We start from the raw sequence: 19740 nt of genomic DNA, 5'->3' as shown, positions 1-19740 counted from the left end.
AGGTGCCTTATTGCTATTATAAACTGGTTACAAACGTAATTAAAACAGTACAAATATTTTTTGGGTCATACCTATGGTATACGGTCTGATATACCACGGCTTTCAGCCAATCAGCATTTGGGCTCAAACCACTCAGTTTTTATTACTAGGGTCCGTGTTACATTTCCCTCCACCTTGGCTGTGGTCAGGTGGGGAGATGATCATCTGATCCTGGATCTGGGTCTAGAAGCATCCTGTCTGGAGCCTATGGTTGTTTTTTATTTTTCGTTATTTCTGTTATATATTTTTAAATGTTTTTATTTGTTATTAAACAACAAATATAATACAAAATATGCAAACATATTTTACAAAACATCCTCTGGTTCACGTACCCGACCGTGTTCCGTTTATGTATACGTCACGCCCCTCCCATGATCTGTCAGATTCAAGATGGCTGCTGGGGACTACAGCGGTAGGCCTCCCTCCCTACATTTCTCCTGCCCAGGGCCTTTGGGAAATGGCCAGCCCAGCAACAGTGGTTATTCAATGCCTACGTCCAACGGTGGGTCCACTGGTGCGACCGGAGGGGTTCAGGGGCCTGCAAGGCGCCCCAACCCGCAGTCGGGGCCTGGCGGAGGCGAAAGCGCCGGTGTTGCAGCTGGAACTCAACCGACTGTGCAGAACTCGATTCAGCAAGCGTCAGCTCAAAGCGCTGCGGCAAGGGGGGCCTCCGGAGCAACGGCTGCGAGTGTACCAGGAACCCATTCCTCACTGTCGTCAGCACCACCGGCCGCTGATGTTTTGGTTTACCGGGAGCCCGTGTACAACTGGCAGGCGACGAAAAGCACCGTAAAGGAACGGTTTGCTTTCCTGTTTAATAACGAGGTTTTGAGTGACGTTCATTTTCTGGTGGGGAAAGGTATGGGAGTGCAACGAATACCCGCACACAGGTAAGCACGAACGTGCATTTCCTTATTACTATAGTTTGTCTACTAAGGATGGTTAGTAGAAGAAAGTAAAGAAAATCGTCTAATTGACATGTTTATTAATCCAAGCGAGTTTAATGCATCATGTTAGTGGTGAAAAGCATTGTTTTGATTTGATGATGGCTTTGGTTTTGGTTAGATTCGTTCTCGCTGTGGGCAGCGCAGTCTTCGATGCCATGTTCAACGGGGGTATGGCGACCACCTCAACGGAAATCGATTTGCCAGATGTCGAACCTGCAGCCTTTCTGGCATTACTGAAGTAAGAAGTACTTCCTGGTTTAGAGACGTTACAATCATAATAGCGCAAATGGTCCCATCCAAGGTATTGGACAGTTTATGGCCAGAACCCAGGTTATCTGTTCCACCAAAGACTGTTAAAGCCAATTAATGCTAAATCTGACAATGTGGTCTGAGGGTGTGATGCAATTGCTAAGCCTCTGGAGGTATGCAGACGCCATCTCAAACTCTCTACCACATTGCTGTGCGCCTCAAAGTTGTATAGCCCCATATTGACATGATTGGTTGATGGTAGGTAGGGGCGGTACATCCTGTATTAACACACTCGCTTCCTTGACAACTTCCTTCACAATAGCTCTGCTAAGCGCAATAAGTATGAAAGCCCTGATGTCTGTGGAGGCTGAATCACAGTAAATGTTGCATGGCCACTTCAGATGGTGGATTGACCACGCAGGGCCTTTAATGCTTCCAACACACTGACAGCGGCGTTGCAGCATCATCTGGAAATGTATGCAACAAAAGTTCAACATTCACCTTCTGCTACCATTTCTGTCAAACCGTCTCCAGTTTGACACATATGTTCGATGAATCTACACCAAACGCACTGCAACTGCCTCTGCTACGCAATGCAAACGCAGCGTTTTCTTTGGAAATGAATGTAATTGTGGTGTACCAAAATGCAATGATGCTGTTTGTGTGTTCAAAGCGTATGTCCTCTAAAGGCCACATGTCCGCATGGTGACATTTTTTTTCTCAAGGCCAGCTGAAGTTCGAGCGCCGAAGTATACGCCCCTTCGTCTGTGATTGGTTAACGGTCAGAATTCTTTAATAAAGTCTTTGTTGTTCAACAAGAGACGAGTCGTTATAATGAACCTTTTTCCCCCCATTGAGAAATACTGCACCAAACATTCTAACTAGATGTACAATTAAGATCTCCTCTGCAAAAACATCTAATTAATTACAGATTTATTGCGTTAGATTAATTCAGACTGTTTTGAGGAAGTGTATACTATCTATGGTGTCTCAAAATGGACAAACGGTACTATTGCTGCCTTTCTCTCATTTCTTAAACAAAGGTCTTTTTAAGGGAGTATGCACACTCTTTCGCCTAGCCGACTTCCGCCAGCCGAACTGAAGCAAGACACGCTAACGCACACACAGGCTAGCACACGCACTCTACACACACGTACATTGTAATATTGTTGTATGGTGGTATTATACATTCTGTATTGTAGATATGTAGTGGTGTTATATGATTTAATGTTTTGTTTTATGTGTGATGTGTCGTAATGTGTATGTACCCCAGGATCCCTAGTAAATACAACATACTGACGCTTTAAGATTAAAGGTCCCCTGCTATCAGTAATCTAATCTTGTCCCCTCCAGGTTCCTGTACTCTGATGAGGTCCAAATAGGGCCTGAGACGGTGATGACCACTCTGTACACAGCTAAGAAGTATGCAGTGCCAGCCTTGGAGGCCCACTGTGTGGAATTCCTCAAGAAGAACCTGCGGGCAGACAATGCCTTCATGCTGCTCACTCAGGTCAGCTACTATTGTACTGTCTGTCTGGGATACATTCTCTAAACAAGTCAACCAGTGACTGATTGGGTGGCCTGACCCAGTATCAAAATAACTCTGGTACAGTTTGTCTGAACATCTCAAATCAATAGGTCAGTTCCAAAACAGGAGTTGCAAAGGTTCTTGGTCAGTTCATGTTAAGTAAACTACTGTTTACTGTGGGTCTGATCGATGTGTGTGTTTCAGGCTCGACTTTTCGATGAGCCCCAGCTTGCCAGCTTGTGTCTAGAGAACATCGACAAGAATACCGGAGATGCGCTCGCAGCTGAGGGTTTCACTGACATAGATCTGGGTATTGTAGTTCACTTTGGGTTTTGTAGTTCACTCTACATATGGTAATGCATTCTTGAAATGCGCATGGCAATGTTTGTATCTCATGATGACTGCTCCCTCCCTCCTCTCCTTTTCACTCTTTCCCCTTCTATGTCTTCCGTTCCTTCCCTCTCTGTCTTCTCTCTTTCCCTCTCTTGTCTACTCCCTCCATCTTTCTACCCTCTCTCAGATACTTTAGTGGCTGTGCTGGAGCGGGACACTCTGGGGGTGAGGGAGGTGCGTTTATTTGTTGCGGCGGTACGCTGGTCAGAGGCAGAGGCCCACCGGCAGCAGCTACAGCCCACCCCAGAGAACAAACGCAGGGTCCTGGCCAAGGCCCTCGCCCTCATCCGCTTCCCACTCATGACTATCGAGGAGTTTGCCGCAGGTAGCGCACACACAAACACACACACACACAGTGACAGTCAGTCATTTTTGCACACTGTATGTCTCTCTCACGATCTCAGTCTCCCTCACTCTGACATGTCTTCCTATCCCTGCTGTGTCTCCACCCAGGACCGGCCCAGTCCAGTATCCTGACAGACAGTGAGGTGGTGAGTCTGTTCCTTCACTTCACTGTGAACCCAAAGCCCCGCGTAGAGTTCATCGACCGGCCTCGCTGCTGCCTACGGGGGAAGGAGTGCAGCATCACGCGCTTCGGACAGGTGGAGAGCCGCTGGGGCTACAGTGGGACCAGTGACCGTATACGGTGAGAACACGCACAGATCAAATTAACCTTGTGTGTGTGTGTGTGTGTGATAGGTAATATCAGAAATATTTCCTGAGGACATAATCTATCCCTCTTATCCCCTCCCCTCCTCTCCTCTCAGGTTTTCAGTGAACAGGAGGATCTTCGTGGTGGGCTTTGGCCTCTACGGCTCCATACACGGCCCCACAGACTACCAAGTCAACATCCAGGCACTGCCCACCTTAACTAACCAAATCAGTCAATCAATCATATTTGATTTATATAGACAGAATACATTGGAACAAAGACTCCCTTCCCTCTCTGGTATTTGTCTCTCCTAAATCATTGATGACAATATATACGTTCCTGTGGATAGATATATATTAGCAGTGTGTTGGTGTAGAATGTGTGACCATTGCGTCCCAAGTGGCACCCTAATCCCATTATAGTGCACAACTTTTGATCAGGACCAATGGGGCTCTGCTCCATTATAATGGGAATATGGGACCAGGGAGATTGTTTCTGTAACGTTTCCCTCTCTCATCCCAGATCATTCACACAGATAGTAACACAGTGCTGGGTCAGAACGACACAGGCTTCAGCTGTGATGGCTCATCCAACACCTTCAGAGTCATGTTCAAGGAGCCGGTGGAGATCCTACCCAACGTCAACTACACAGCCTGCGCCACACTCAAGGTACAGGCTTACTGTACATGTTTTGATTGGTGGGGTCCTGTTCTGGCTGTGTAACCAGTGATTCCCTCTTCAATCTTTCTCAGGGTCCTGACTCTCACTATGGGACCAAGGGAATGCGTAAGGTGACTCACGAGTCGTCCTCCACTGGCACCAAGACATGCTTCACCTTCTGCTACGCTGCGGGCAACAACAACGGCACCTCAGTAGAAGACGGACAGATTCCCGAAGTCATCTTCTACACCTAGTCCTCACGATCACTGGACTGCTGAGAGACTCTGGCCCTGTTTGAATATGTAACAAATGCCCCCGTGGCCCTTAATCTGATTGTGGAAGCCACACGCCAGTGGTGAAGGAGGCATCAATAATTGGAGCATGGTTTTCTCTCAACTCCCACTGACCATGGAGGGGTGTCAGCTTGTTTTACTTTGACAACCGTTTTGTCTGCTGAGAGAGAACTGGTCAGAACTATTGACTAACTTGGGAAAGCTTGCCATGTATTTACAGAACCACCCCTTGTATGGTCTGTCTGTAGCTAAAAGCATGTGGGAGTGAGATGCGTCCAGCTACGCCAATGTACATACTGTTACACTACCAATTAGGATCCATCTGCTTGATCAGTGACCCGCATGTGACACTAACAAAACGGGAAATAATAGGTCTCCATATTCAAGATTGTTAAAGTACAAGGTTTAAAATGAGGATAAGACTTCTCTAAACTTATATTAAAATGTCTGCTCTTGAACAGGGCAGTCTTAAGTCGAGACCGATTCACCATTGCAAGATGTTGGCAATTAACAATTTCATCTTGAGATGGGCTTAAATGTTCTGGTCCTTGGAAAACAGCCCCATCGAAGAGCCACCATAGATATTAGGTACTTTACGGTAAAAGCATCTTTATTTCGCAGTGCCATGCACACCTTGAGCAAGGGTGTAAATAATTATGGACCAGTCATTTTAATGTACTGAAGCATTACAGCTTCAGCCTGAGTAGGACATGCAGACCCTGGGAAGAAGCACTCATTTAAAGGCAATCAGACTGAATTGATAGTGTGTAGAACACCACTGGTCTTGGACGTATACAGGGAACTTTACAGAAATAGTTACTGGCACATTAAGGATTGTATAAAATAAAATTACCTTCAGTTGAACCAAAATTACCATTTATATACTTACAATCCTCTGGCTGTCCTCATCAACCCATAATCACTAGTTACCAGTTTCTTAATTTCAAACCATAAGCCAATAACAACATCCACGCCATGTACAATTTCTATTCATCTTTATTATTGACATTTCCCATCCTTGGATTCATGTCACCAGGTTTCCATTTAGGCAAGCGCTACTGCGCAGTGCACTGTACAGTCCCATCCCTCACTCGTACAATGGAGGAATAGAAGGGGGGGGGGAAAAGGTCAGAGAACCACTAACTTCCAAACCAAGCCCTAGTCCCTTCCCCTGGGCACTGTGTACATCTGAAAGGGTCGGATAGGTATACCATAAGCAATATGCCAATAGCGTCACGTTACCCTCCGATAGGCTAGGTGAAATCTTCCACATATTGCGTATGCCTACCCAATCATTATCAATCTACACAAGTGGGGTGGGGGTTGTAGTGGCTAGGGGGAACCAGGACAACATTTACAATTTGTCCAGGTAGTTGTCTAAGGCCGGGATGCCCTCTTTCAGCCCCTTGCGTTTCCTGGTCTCGGCCACCACAACGGCAGTCTTGGTGGTGGGGTCCTGGGGATCTCCCTGGAGGATCTGCCAGTGGTCAAACACACACTGGGGGAAGGCCTGGCCGCCCGTGTTGGAGCGCAGGTCAGCGGTGAACCCTGGGGGCGGGGGACAGGGAACAGGACAGTTAACGTTTGAGGTCTTTCTGCCATTCTTATCTGACATTACCTAACTTCTGCACGATTGAATTTCAGTCCATTTGAAATGTACACGGAAACGCCAATTCTCTTAACGCGTGTCCCTGGTAAGCGCCAGATTGAGTTAACACTCACCAAATGACTCGTTGACAGGCAGGTAGGCCTTGACGATGAACATGGGTGTGCCCATCACCTGGGACTCCTCGAACACATGTCCTCGCTTCCTGTTCAGCACACCGTAGATCCCACCCACTACCTGCTCTGGGCACTGCAGAGGCCAGAAACGCATTATTCAGAAAAATCAGTTGATCAAATAGACCCCTTTAGACTAGCATACAAATCAATGTAAGAAAGCAGTCAGGTTAGTGGCAAAGTAGTTACACACCTGGATCTCCACTAGGTAGACCGGCTCCATCAGTCGTGGCTGGGCGGTGAGCTGGCAGGCATACAGCACTCTGCGGGCCGTGGGGATGATCTGTCCACCACCGCGGTGAATTGCGTCTGTGTGCAGGGTCACATCGTGGATGTCGAAGCGGACTGCACGCATGTTTTCCTCGCACAACACACCCTGTAGGAGGGTGGAAGGAACTGCATGTCACAACTTGGGACAAAAATGACTAAGTAAACTTGGTACCTGCAGCATGGCCTACAGTGGAGATTCTAACCTAATTACACACAAACTGAAGACATGAATGTAGATTTAAACTACAATGCTTTGATGAGCCTTTGCAAGGAAAATGATTAATGATGCAGCAGTTGGTCATTAAGCGCAACGCAAACCCACCTCCTTGACAGCCCACTGGAAGCCAGCCACAACGCTGTCCTTGATCTCGTTCAGGTACTGGACTCCCTTGGTCACGTCCATCAGCAGGTTGGGTCCAGTACCGTCGGGGCCGAAGCACCAGATCTTACGGGCCTCTGACACGTCCCACTCGTACTTGTCAGCCAGGAAACGGGCGCGGATTTTCAGCTCCTGTCGAGGGCTGACGTCCCCCTTCTCGATGTCCTCGGCCAGGCCGTCGGGGAAGGGTTTAGCCCGCATGTACAGACGGTTGTGCTTGTTAGGGGACTTGGACAGACACATCACTTCAGACTCCTCAGACACAGTCTCCCTGTAGGACACCACTGGATCAGATTTCTGTAAGGGTGAGGAGTTGTGACTCAGGTTAGGACAGCAAGTTAGTCCACAGATATCTCCACGACTGTCGTCTTGAGAAAGCAACAGAGCAAAGACACGTAGATTCTGTCAGTGGAACACAAAATCACCTCCGTAGTGCACCATTGCTTTCTCCAAGTACATTACAGTCTCCTCCTTGAGTACAATCTTGTTCCCTATGCCTCCCCCTCCCTCACCTTCAGGGGAATGCCGGCGTGGTCCTCCTCCAGATCCTTGAGACAGATCTCCAGATGAAGCTCTCCGGCCCCGGCGATGATGTGCTCGCCAGACTCCTCGATGATACACTGCACCATGGGGTCAGACTTGGCCAGACGCTTCAGTCCCTCCACCAGCTTGGGCAGGTCAGCAGGGTTCTTGGCCTCCACAGCCACCCTCACCACAGGGCTGACACTGAACTTCATCACACGCATGTTGTGGGCCTGTTGGACAAACGTATACGACGTAAGAAATATGCATCCATTGTCTGTTTAAAATGGCAACCCATTCCCTAGATCGTGCACTACTTTTGACCAGAGCGCTCCAGTCATGTCAAAGCCATCTTGAGTTTTGCTATAGTAAAACATGAGCTGTACAACCCACCTGTTCAAATGTGGTGATGGTCCCAGTCTTAATCAGATACTGGTCAACTCCAACCAGACCAACAATGTTCCCACATGGTACATCCTCAATGGGCTCCACGTAACGCCCCATCATCAGAATGGTCCTATAGTGGTAGAAAGAGACAGATGGGAGAGGGATGAAGAGGGGTTAGAGAATACATTTAAAAATGCATTTTAAAAAGTTTTGAAGTCAAACGCATCTGCTGCGCTAAAACACACCTCTGGATGGGCTTGACGTAGAGATCTTCTTTCTTCCCCGGGGTGAAGTTTGGTCCCATGATGCGCACCTTCAAGCCGGTGGACACACAGCCAGAGAACACACGGCCAAAGGCATAGAAGCGACCCTTATCTGTGGTGGGCACCATCTTAGATATGTACATCATCAGGGGAGCCTTGGGGTCGCAGTTCTTGATACCTGAGAAGATGTTAAATCAGGATTATGATACCAGACTTTATATCAACTAGGAAATGTGATGTCTAACCCTTTGCTAGTTGACATGGACAGTTACTTTATTTTGGATGTTGTGTGAGACGTCAAAGCGCCAAGTGTGTCTTGGTGTGTAAACTGTGGGCTGGCTGAAGTTAAGCGCCCTCACCCATGGCGGCCTCGTCGTCTCCTGGTCCCTCGTAGAGCAGCTCACAGCGGTACTTCTGGGCGGTGACAGGGGAGGGCAGGTGGATGGTGATCATCTGGAGCAGGGCTTCTCCGGCCGGGAGCCAGCGACGCATCACCGCCTTCAACAGGGGCTTGCCCTCCTTCTCCTTGTCCTCAGAGTCCAGCTTGATGTCCAGCTTCTCTATCAGCTTGGCTGTCTCATCCTTCTTGAAGTTCATGATGGCATCAAATACCTGGAGGGAGGAAGGGAGAAGTTGCTTACCATAAAAATATGTACATTTTATTGGTCAATGAATTACATATAATCAATTAATGTTAAGCAATTTAACTAGTAAAATAAAAAATAATTGATCAACAGTTGGGGGGGAAGGTCACCTTGAAGATGGGGTCCAGGACCAGCTGAGAGAAGGTACGGGGCAGCTTCTTACCATCAGGACCAAGGTTAGACTTACTGAACTTCCCAGTGGCTGGGTCAAAAAACCTACCAGGTGAACATCACACATGTTTAACATTCACATTGACAGTTGTCATCTAGTAGACGCTCTTACAGAGAGCGGTGCACATTTCAAAAGTGCATTCAACCCAAGTTGCAACCAGGGTAGAGGTCCATTCCAATTGAAATTAATTTAGTCATTTGAATTTAACACATGGAATAACTTGAAATAAATAACTGATCCTTTTCAGGTTTGAGAAAATACCCACCCTTAAAATAATTAAACCTTTCATTTTACTTTACTTCCTGAATTGACTGACTAATTCGAATGGACCTAGACCCCATTTGCAAACAAAACCTTTTGGTAAAACTGTCTTCAAAATTAGCTGCCATCTGCAAAACCAGTGCTATTAAGAGTCAAGGAAAAAAGACAAGTGCAACAGTTAACTTCATGTCACTACGACAGCCAGGAACTCGCAAGCATTTACATATAGTAGGTTACAATCAGCCGTGACACGTAAACAGCCAGAAACAGGAATTATTTGCAACACGTCAGATTGTTTGCCAGCATAAGAGAAGAGTGCGCACCTGCAATTTAGGCTCCCAAATGGGTTTACTTTGTCTTCAACCCTTTGGTCTTCCTCAGGTCTCCATACAGAGAAAAACACTGTACATATGGGGCTGCCCGTGTCACGCCACATACCTGCAATCACTTTTCAATATTTCCACGCCCTCACCTGTGCACGTGTGATTGAGAAAGCGAGAGAACAGGCACACTTAATTTAATTTGTCCGAAGTGCCGGGGTAGGTGGAGTTGTCCCTTGGAACCATTTCATTGGTCCTAAGGTACAAGCACTGCCTAACCAGCACAACGGGCGTTTTTTTTAAATCAAGTGCGCCCAGAGGGAGAGAGAGAGAGAAAGTGCATTCCAGATACATTTAGTGCAGCTCTGTGGAAATAGAGTTACTAATTCACATTGTTGTGGTTCATGAGATGCTACACTTCTCCAGACAGCATATTTATCTATCTATAGATATCTGACAATCTGCACAGAGAATGTCTATCTGGAACACACCCAGAGTAAGTGTCTACCTGTAATTTCAACATAGTCTCACTTGTGCGCGCATCTTTCGGTCTGTCCATCTAAACGCTCATCTTGTTCCAGTACTGTCCGGATGAATATTCATCATGTCCTCACATCTTCTTACAGAATGTTTCTATGTACAGTAGTAGGTCATCGTGTACAGTGGGTGTGCATGTACCTCTCTCCCCACAGCTTCTTCATCATGTCCTCCACCTTCTTACACCTCTCCGCTGATCCCAGCTGGGTGTCTTTGCCAGCAGAAAACTTTGTTACGTACATCTCAGCAAACTGCTTTAGAGTGAAGGCCCAGCCGTGGAGGCCGGACCCAAACCCCACGGTACCAATCACAGGGTCAATCTGAGGGAAGACAATAGGGCCAGGTCTGTTATGTCAAACATGTCTCCCTATGAGGAGAGTTTAGGGGACTAGTCCCATTTACATCTGTAAGTTTAACTGGACATGGGTTTCTCCATTGCGGTGTAACAAGCATGTTAGACGTCCATTTAAACCACAGAACTTTTGACACAACCCGTGCCGGTCTCACCATGATGGCACCCATTGGTCCCGCTTCATCCTCTCCGTAGGTGGCGATGATTACGTTGACGTTCTCCACGATGCGCTGGAAGGTCTGGAACAGGTCCTCAGGCTCCAGCTGCAGCTCCAGCAGGGCCCGGTCCATCTTGTTCATCATCAGCACTGGCTTGATGCGCTCAGCAATGGCCTGCCTCAACACAGTCTCTGTCTGCACACACACACCTGACCATGGGAGAACGAGAAGCTGTTAGATGAACAAGTTAACTTAAGAGTTACGAGCATTGGGCAAGTAACAGATTGCTGTTCGAATCCCGAGGCAGACTCAGCGAAAAATCTGCTGACATATCCCGGAGCAAGGTACTCAACCATAATTACTCCTGTAAGTCCTTCTGAATAAGAGCATACGCTAAATGACTAAAATTAACATGACAATCAAGAGTGGGAGAGGCGACTGGGAGAAAGAAACAACAAGAGACCGAAGTACAGAAACAAGACCGTGAGTACCTGAGACGCAGTCGACCACCACCAGTGCGCCGTCGGTGACCCTAAGGGCAGCTGTGACCTCAGAGGAGAAGTCCACATGGCCCGGTGAGTCAATCAGGTTGATGAGGAAGCCAAGCCCATCCTTGGACTGCTTGATGAAAGCCATGTCGTTTTCCCCCAGCTCGTAGTACATCGAGATGGCCCTGAGAGGAGCAAGGGAGGGTAGAGAACAGGTTAATTATATATTTTAATGTGGTTGTTTGTCTGAAACCAAGCATCCCAGTCAGCTGTGAGATGCAGACAGGGATAGTAAAAAACTATCACTTTTTGGTTACACGAGGCCATGTGTAATGTCATCTTTAATGCCTCCACTATTATTCTACAATGTAGTAAAACAAAGACAAACCCCTAAGTAGGTGTCCCAACTTTTGACTGGTACTGTAGTTTATCTGAATAGTACATGTACAGCAATAGGATAGGCCTGGAATGGAATACCGTATATACCTATGAAGTGGGTAAACCAGTACGTTAACATTATGAAAGTGATCAGTGTTTCATGACTATGTACACAGGGCAGCAGACTAATGAACGTGAGAGCGTATGACAACCGATCATACAGCGATGGGAGTCAATAGATCACACGGAGGGGCAGCGCCCACTCTTCAAGTAAAATATATACATTTACTTTGTTATTTTACATTTATTCTGGGGAAGGCCAACAATTTTAACTTCAAGAGCTTCACCCCCCAAGCAACACATACTCGAGATTTAAACAGGCACTCCTGGGTTGTATTCACTCACAATTAAATGGAGGCAACCAGACTGAAAGAGGGACTACCAAAGCTTTTCCAATAAGAAAGCTGTTTTTTTTGTTGTAAAACATTAAGCACCAGAAGGAACACGACCCTGTACTACTTACGTGGACTTGATGGTAATACAGCGCTCCTGCTCGTCTTTGCGAGTGTCTGTGAAGCGTGTCTCTCCGGCTCGGGACCCCGCGATGATCCCGGCTTTAGACACCAGGGAGTCGGTCAGCGTGGACTTGCCGTGGTCCACGTGAGCGATCACAGACATGTTACGGATGTTGGATTTCTTGTCCATGATGGCACGGATCTGGTCCACTGTAAAGTTCACCTGAGACAAAGATCCACATAATCAGAAAATGGTAAAAGAGAATTTGTTCCCAGTCTTGATAACTAAAATTAAATTTGGGGGCTTACCCCAACTCCCACTTAAGTCTCCAATTAACATCAGTGCACAACTAAGTGAAAAATCAAATCGATTCACTTTACATGTACGTGATTAAATGCATTTGACATTTCTTAACAGCAGCAACCCTGGTCAAACCCCTAAGAGCAATGAAATGCAACACAGAAAGAAATTTGCTATGATGGACTCACTGTCCTATAGAAACAAACATATTTGATAACCCCATCTAGCTAGATGAAAAAGGGATACAATGCATTGATGACCTAGCTCTTTTATAAGGCACATCAGAAAAGGGATGCTGATTTTTGCATTAGGCCTAGTCTTCTGTTCAAATGGGGTGAGGTAATATGTTATCCATCTTGGCTGGTGACATGACAGTAGCCTGCAGTAGTCTGACTGGAATTCAACACATAGCCAATTTAAAAAGGGAGGGACCACCAGCAGCCGATATGCCACTTATTTGACCAATAAAGAATAATCTGTTTTTAAATCTAGCTCTATTGGCAGCTGGCTTGATGACTCATGTATTCGTGGCAGTCCTTTTCTGTTGATAAAGGCGAAGAGATGATCCTTGACTTGAACGAGTCAGCGTTGGCGCATATGCCGCCCTAGACCCGAGTAGAGGCCTTTATGATATAAACGGTGACGCACGCTATTTGGGAACTGCCCATTTTGCACAACTGCATCACGCTGTACTTGCTGGCCTACATCTGAGCAATCCGACACATAACGACCTAACTAGAAGTCACGCCACCTTAGACCCAATAACTGACGTTTTACTGCCAGCTGGCCAATGTATACAACCAAATTGCGCGTTAGCCATCTAACGTTACACTAGAATTGACATATGGGCCAGTTTGCTACCATTACCAACGGTTTTGAATATCGATTTTGCCAATTACCCTTGTCAAACAGTGACTAGCTATAACGTTTGTGGTCAAAAACAAAGTATTACCCACAAAAAAATTAGAGCGGGTGATACCTAGAGCAGCGTTTCCCAAACTCGGTCGTCGACATCGGGACCCGAAGGTGTGTGTGTCTTGGTTTTTGCCCTAACACTATACAGCTGATTAAAATGTAAAAACGCTTGACGGTTAGGTAGTCTGCGGTTCTAGTACCATCTCGCAAAACCCAAAACGTGCACCCCTTAGGGTCCCGATGACTGATTTTTGGAAACCCTGGCCTAGAGTTAACTGGGCGGGCCCAGTTATAAAACAGACTTGAAACCCCCAAAGATGGTTAGTTTGATAGTAAAAACCAACAGACGTCTGCGTAAATTCAAACAGCCACCATATTCCTTAAACGAAATTGTAAGGAGAAAATTGGTACCTAAATGCATTATAATCTCATATGGGGCTTAATTTAGCTATGTCCGTCGCGGTTTTCTAAACATCGTCATGCAGTTCAAACAGGGAGCATCCATCTTGGGTGCCCCGGAGGCTGCTTCACCCGGCCCGGTTCCTTTCAACTGGTCACCGGCAATGTGGAAGGAGGTCGCCAACTCTTTACCCATGGACAACACTGAACCTCCGGTCCACCGAATCATAGCAAAACAATTCAAAATCAACTCACCATTTTGCCTGATGTTCGTAGATAAACTTTTGGTAAAATTAACACTGCGAATACACCGCCTTCCTCGTCCAAGGATAGGCAGGAAAGAGAACGCTTATGACACCTTACGCTGCTTTATATCACTTCACGTTCGGCTGCAATGTGGACTCAGGGGAAGACGTAACATAGTAAATTAAAATCTGGAAAAATCTTACCATTATTGTGAATATGTTATGTTTCGTATGATATGTATTAATCGATTTCGCATGATATGTTACGAATTAAGATTTGTACAATATGTTTGGAATTTCCCGAAACGTTTGATATGTTATGAACTCTAATTTGTCGTCGCTAATGCTAGGTGGCTAAAGCAAACATTGGCTGTGTTTACTATGTTACGTTTGGTCTATGAGACCAGGTTGTAGTTGATAAACGCGTGCGACGTGCTGTGACATAGGTATGGCATGCAATGCAAGCACGAATCCACAAGGAGGCAGGCAGTATTAGTCCAGAAATATTTTATCAAGCCACAGAATCTCATATTATTGAATGGAGCACAATATAAAGTATTGATTGCGTTGTAGATTGTAAAAATGGTCAACCCTCCGATCTTTAAAGATCGGTACCGACTGAAACCTGAAAGTATTTGAGAGGTACAGTTGAAGTCGGAAGTTTATATACACCTTAGCCAAATACATTTAAACTCAGTTTTTCACAATTCCTAACATTTTTTCACAGTAAAAATTCCCTGTCATAGGTCAGTTAGGATCACCACTTTATTTATAAAGCCCTTCTTACATCAGCTGATGTCACAAAATGCTGTACAGAAACTCAGCCTAAAACCTCAAACAGCAAGCAATGCAGGTGTAGAAACAGTGGCTAGGAAAAACTCCCTAGAAAGGCCAAAACCTAGGAAGAAACCTAGAGAGGAACCAGGCCAAGAGGGGTGGCCAGTCCTCATAGCCTGGTGAAGATTATAACATAGCCTGGTGGAGATCTCCGGGTGGAGATTATAACAGAACATGGCCAAGATGTTCAAATGTTCATAGACGAACAGCAGGGTCAAATAATAATCACAGTGGTTGTCGAGGGTGCAACAGGTCAGCACCTCAGGAGTAAATGTCAGTTGGCTTATCATAGTCGATCATTCAGAGTATCCCTACCACTCCTGCGGTCTCTAGAGAGTTGAAAACAGCAGGTCTGGGACAAGTAGCACGTCCGGTGAGCAGGTCAAGGTTCCATAGCCGCAGGCAGAGCATATGAAACTGGAGCAGCAGCACATCCACATGGACAGCAAGGCGTCATCAGGCCAGGTAGTCCTGAGGTATGGTCCAAGGGCTCAGGTCCTCTGAGAGAGAGAGAAAGAAAGAGAAAGAAAAAGAGAGAGCATACTTAAATTCACACAGGACACCAGATAAGACAGGAGAAATACTCCAGATATAACAGACTGACCCTAGCCCTCCCGACACACACTACTGCAGCAAAAATACTGGAGGCTGAGACAGGAGGGGTCGGGAGACACTGTGGCCTCGTCCGACGATACCCCCGGACAGGGCCAAACAGACAGGATATAACCCCACCCACTTTGCCAAAGCATAAGTATCCCCCACACCACTAGAGGGATACCTTCAACCACCAACTTATCATCCTGAGACAAGGCCGGGTATAGCCCACAAAGATCTCCGCCACAGCACAACCCAAGGGAGGGCGCCAACCCGGACAGAAAGATCACGTCAGTGACTCAACCCACTCAAGTGACGCACCACTCCTAGGTACAGCATGGAAGAGCACCAGTAAGCCAGTGACTCAGCCCCTGTAATAGGGTTAGATGCAGAGAATCCCAGTGGAGAGAGGGGAACCAACCAGGCAGAGACAGCAAGGGAGGTTCGTTGCTCCATTGCCTTTCTGTTCACCTTCATACTCCTGGGCTAGACTGCACTCAATCATAGGACCTACTGAAGATATGAGTTTTCAATAAAGACTTAAAGGTTGAGACCGAGTCTGCATCTCTCACATGGGTAGGCAGACCATTCCATAAAAGTGGAGCTCTATAGGAGAAAGCCCTGCCTCCAGCTGTTTGCTTGGACATTCTAGGGACAGTAAGGAGGCCTGCATCTTGTGACCACAGCGTACGTGTAGGTATGTAAGGCAGGACCAAATGAGAAAGATAAGTAGGTGTAAGCCCATGTAATGCTTGTAGGTTAGCAGTAAAACCTTGAAATCAGCCATTGCCTTAACAGGAAGCCAAAGTAGAGAGGCTAGCACTGGAGTAATATGATCAAATGTTTTGGTTCTAGTCAAGATTCTGGCAGCCATGTTTAGCACTAACTGAAGTTTGTTTAGTGCTTTATCCGGGCAGCCGAAAAGTAGAGCCTTGCAGTAGTCTAACCTAGAAGTGACAAAAGCATGGATACATTTTTCTGCATCATTTTTGGACAGAAAGTTTCTGATTTTTGCAATATTACGTAGATGGAAAAAATACGTCCTTGAAACAGTCTTGATATGTTCTTCAAAAGAGAGATCAGGGTCCAGAGTAACGCCAAGGGCCTTCACAGTTTTATTGGAGACGACGAATGTCAAAATAATAGTGGAGAGAATTTTTTCAGCTTTGATTTCTTTCACCACATTCACAGTGGGTCAGAAGTTTACATACACTCAATTAGTATTAGGTCGCATTGCCTTTCAATTGTTTAACTTGGGTCAAACTTTTCAGATAGCCTTGCACAAGCTTCCCACAATAAGTTGGGGGAATTTTGGCCCATTCCTCCTGACAGGGCTGGTGTAACTGAGTCAGGTTTGTAGGCCTCCTTGCGCGCACATGCTTTTTCAGTTATGCCCACACATTTTCTATAGTACCGAGGTCAGGGCTTTGTGATGGCCACTCCAATACCTTGACTTTGTTGTCCTTAAACCATTTTGCCACAATTATGGAAGCATGCTTGCGGTCACTGTCCATTTAGACGACCATTTGCGACCAAGCTTTAACTTCCTGACTGATGTTGCTTCAATATATCCAATTCATTTTCCTACCTCATGATGCCATCTATTTTGTGAAGTGCACCAGTCCCTCCTTCAGAAAAGCACCCCCACAACATGATGCTGCCACCCCCGTGCTTCACAGTTGGGATGGTGTTCTTTGGTTTGCAAGCCTCCCCCTTTTTCCTCCAAACATAACAATGGTCATCATGGCCAAACAGTTGTATTTTTGATTCATCAGACCAGAGGACATTTCTCCAAAAAGTATGATCTTTGTCCCCATGTGCAGTTGCAAACTGTAGTCTGGCTTTTATGGCGGTTTTAGAGCAGTGGCTTCTTCCTTGCTGAGCGGCCTTTCAGGTTATGTCGATATTGGATTAGTTTTACTGTGGATATAGATACTTTTGTACCTGTTTCCTCCAGCATCTTCACAAGGTCCTTTGCTGTTCTTATGGGATTGAGTTGCACTTTTCGCATAAAATTATGTTCATCTCTAGGAAACAGGTGTTTCCTTCCTGAGCGGTATGACAGCTGCGTGGTCCCATGGTGTTTATACTTGCATACTATTGTTTGTACAGATGAACGTGGTACCTTCAGGTGTTTGGATATTGTTCCCAAGGATGAACCAGACTTGTGGAGGTCTACAATTTTTTTCTGAGGTCTTGGCTGATTTATTTGGATTTTCCCATGATGTTGAGCAAAGAGGCACTGAGTTTGAAGGTAGGCCTTGAAATACATCCACAGGTACACCTCCAATTGACTCAAATGATGTCAATTAGCCTATCAGAAGCTTCTAAAGCCAGCAATTTTCCAAGCTTTTTAAAGGCACAGTCAACTTAGTGTATGTAAACTCAGACCCACTGGAATACTGGTACAGTGCGTTACAAGTGAAATAATCTGTCTTTAAACAACTGTTTGAAAAATTACTTGTGTCCTAACCGACCTGCCAAAACTATAGTTTGTTAACAAGACATTTGTGGAGTGGTTGAAAAACAAGTTGAGTATTGCACAACTCTAATCCATCTCCATCAACATCATTAATATGACAGCCCACTATCATAGCAGTAGAAGCTGAGGAGACAGCAGTACCTTCCGCTATTTTTGAACCATCTAACTGGGTCGGGTGTAGTATGCCTTCAACATGTTAACGTGGTACACACACGAGATTAGCGTTTTCTATCAGGAGTTTGAAGCACATAATCAGTTTCACTTAATTTATTTTCAATTAAATAAGGACCAGAGAATCGAGCTGACAGTGAAGATCCTGGAACAGGCAATAAAACCAGTACTTGGTCACCTGGCTGTAGTGGACGAGAAACAGCCTCTTTATCATAGTGTCTTTTCATACTCCTCTGTGAGGAAGACAGAGCTTCCTTTGCGAAAGCACAGGCTTGGTGTTGGAGCTCACGAAAGCGACTAATGTAGTCCAACACATTCTCATCACCCGCACACAACTCTTGGGACAAATACTGTTCTTTAAGGACTTTCATTGGTCCTCTCCCTGTGTGACCAAACACTAGTTCAGCCGGGCTGAACCCTAGGGACTCCTGTACAGTTTCACGAGCAGCAAACAAAACTAGAGGAACTCCCTCATCCCAATCTTTCTCAGATTCCAAACAATATTTACGTAGCATAGACTTCAGTGTCTGATGCCAACGTTCAAGCGCACCCTGAGACTCTGGGTGATATGCACTTGCCACACGGTGCATAATTGACAAGGATTTTAACACCTGCTTGAAGAGCTTTGATAGGAAATTGGTACCCTGATCAGTGTGTACCACCTTAGTTACCCCGAATGTCGTGAAGAATTTAATTAAGGCTTTACTCACTACCGGGGCTGTAATCTTTCTCAGAGGAATGGCCTCGGGGTATCTTGTTGCCATACACATAACCGTTAACAGAAACTGGTTACCTGATTTTGTCTTTGGTAACGGTCCAACACAATCAACCACCACATGTTCGAGTGGTTTACCTATGACAGGTATTGGACAAAGAGGAGCTGGAGGAATAACCTGTTTTGGTTTTCTCTTTATCTGACATGTGGCATGTCCAACAGAACTGAGCCACATCTTGTTTTAAACCTGGCCAAAATAAATGTTGAAGGATCCGATCATAAGTCTTGGTGATTCCTAAATGACCGGACCACTGGTGATCATGGGCAAGGGATAACACATTGTGTCGAAAGGCTGTAGGAATCACTATTTGGTAAACAGCATTCCAATCTCTACCCGCGTCAACATGGGATGTCCATTTACTCATGAGGAGATTACCATCAATGAAGTACGCCACATTCTTCTTCTTTACCTCTTCCAATGAGACAACCCTAGAAAAACATTTAGCAAGCCTGTTGTCAACCTTTTGGTTAGCTATCAGCTGCTCAGCAATAAGTTCAATATACTTCGATTCTTCCCTGGGCTGTTTGTCAGAGGTGATCAGCTTCCCAGAGGTGGCACACAACCCATCCTCTTGATCAACCTCTTTGAACAGAACAGTGTTTGACAAATCTATCACGTCACCCACTTGTCGTGCCTGAGCACGAGTGACAGCACAAGCAGGGAACACATGTGGATAACTCTGCCAGCTCATTGGAGAGAGTTAACTTTTATCCAATACGGGTACTACCTTTCCTCCGGCAATATCATTACCCATTATAAAGGTCACACCTTTTACTGGCAACATAGGACGTACCCCCACTCTGAATATTCCACTGATTAACTCAGTGTACATTC

General features: G+C 45.8%; 2 protein-coding genes across 3 annotated transcripts; one reads left to right on the top strand and one right to left on the bottom strand.

Annotated features, from left to right (window-relative positions):
* Positions 1–395: 395 nt before the first annotated feature.
* On the top strand, positions 396–5880 carry LOC110530689 (BTB/POZ domain-containing protein 2). Of its 2 annotated transcripts, none has more exons than XR_005052960.1 (9): positions 396–929; positions 1105–1224; positions 2589–2745; positions 2968–3073; positions 3284–3481; positions 3610–3802; positions 3924–4105; positions 4331–4477; positions 4561–5880. XR_005052960.1 is itself a non-coding variant. In XM_021613930.2 (9 exons), the coding sequence occupies exons 1-9, from the start codon at positions 430–432 to the stop codon at positions 4720–4722; spliced, it is 1671 nt and encodes a 556-aa protein (XP_021469605.1). In that variant the 5' UTR covers positions 398–429; the 3' UTR covers positions 4723–5880. The 2 variants fall into 2 exon arrangements, 1 of the variants encoding a protein (XP_021469605.1); XM_021613930.2 differs by having other exon boundaries at positions 398–929; positions 3924–4011.
* On the bottom strand, positions 5740–14420 carry LOC110530688 (elongation factor 2). The gene is made up of 14 exons (XM_021613929.2): positions 14057–14420; positions 12195–12409; positions 11297–11478; positions 10803–11014; positions 10437–10615; positions 9116–9221; positions 8721–8973; positions 8344–8539; positions 8105–8228; positions 7702–7944; positions 7133–7486; positions 6734–6916; positions 6484–6616; positions 5740–6309 (listed from the first exon to the last, which is right to left on the bottom strand). Exons 1-14 carry the CDS (start codon positions 14057–14059, stop codon positions 6116–6118), a joined length of 2577 nt encoding a protein of 858 aa, XP_021469604.1. The 5' UTR covers positions 14060–14420; the 3' UTR covers positions 5740–6115.
* Positions 14421–19740: the final 5320 nt, after the last annotated feature.

The sequence above is a fragment of the Oncorhynchus mykiss genome, chromosome 8 (assembly GCF_013265735.2).
Source record: "Oncorhynchus mykiss isolate Arlee chromosome 8, USDA_OmykA_1.1, whole genome shotgun sequence".
NCBI lineage: Eukaryota > Metazoa > Chordata > Actinopteri > Salmoniformes > Salmonidae > Oncorhynchus > Oncorhynchus mykiss.
This window is presented reverse-complemented; position numbering and strand designations above follow the sequence as displayed.

Excerpts from the sequence above, each read along its gene's own strand:
- LOC110530689 (XM_021613930.2), top strand. The coding sequence starts at position 430 with ATGGCTGCTGGGGACTACAGCGGTAGGCCTCCCTCCCTACATTTCTCC. Across the intron at positions 930-1,104 it reads CAACGAATACCCGCACACAG|ATTCGTTCTCGCTGTGGGCA; the intron begins GTAAGCACGAAC and ends GGTTTTGGTTAG. Across the intron at positions 3,074-3,283 it reads TTTCACTGACATAGATCTGG|ATACTTTAGTGGCTGTGCTG; the intron begins GTATTGTAGTTC and ends ACCCTCTCTCAG.
- LOC110530688 (XM_021613929.2), bottom strand. Across the intron at positions 11,479-12,194 it reads TGTATTACCATCAAGTCCAC|GGCCATCTCGATGTACTACG; the intron begins GTAAGTAGTACA and ends TGCTCCTCTCAG. Across the intron at positions 8,229-8,343 it reads TACGTCAAGCCCATCCAGAG|GACCATTCTGATGATGGGGC; the intron begins GTGTGTTTTAGC and ends CTACCACTATAG.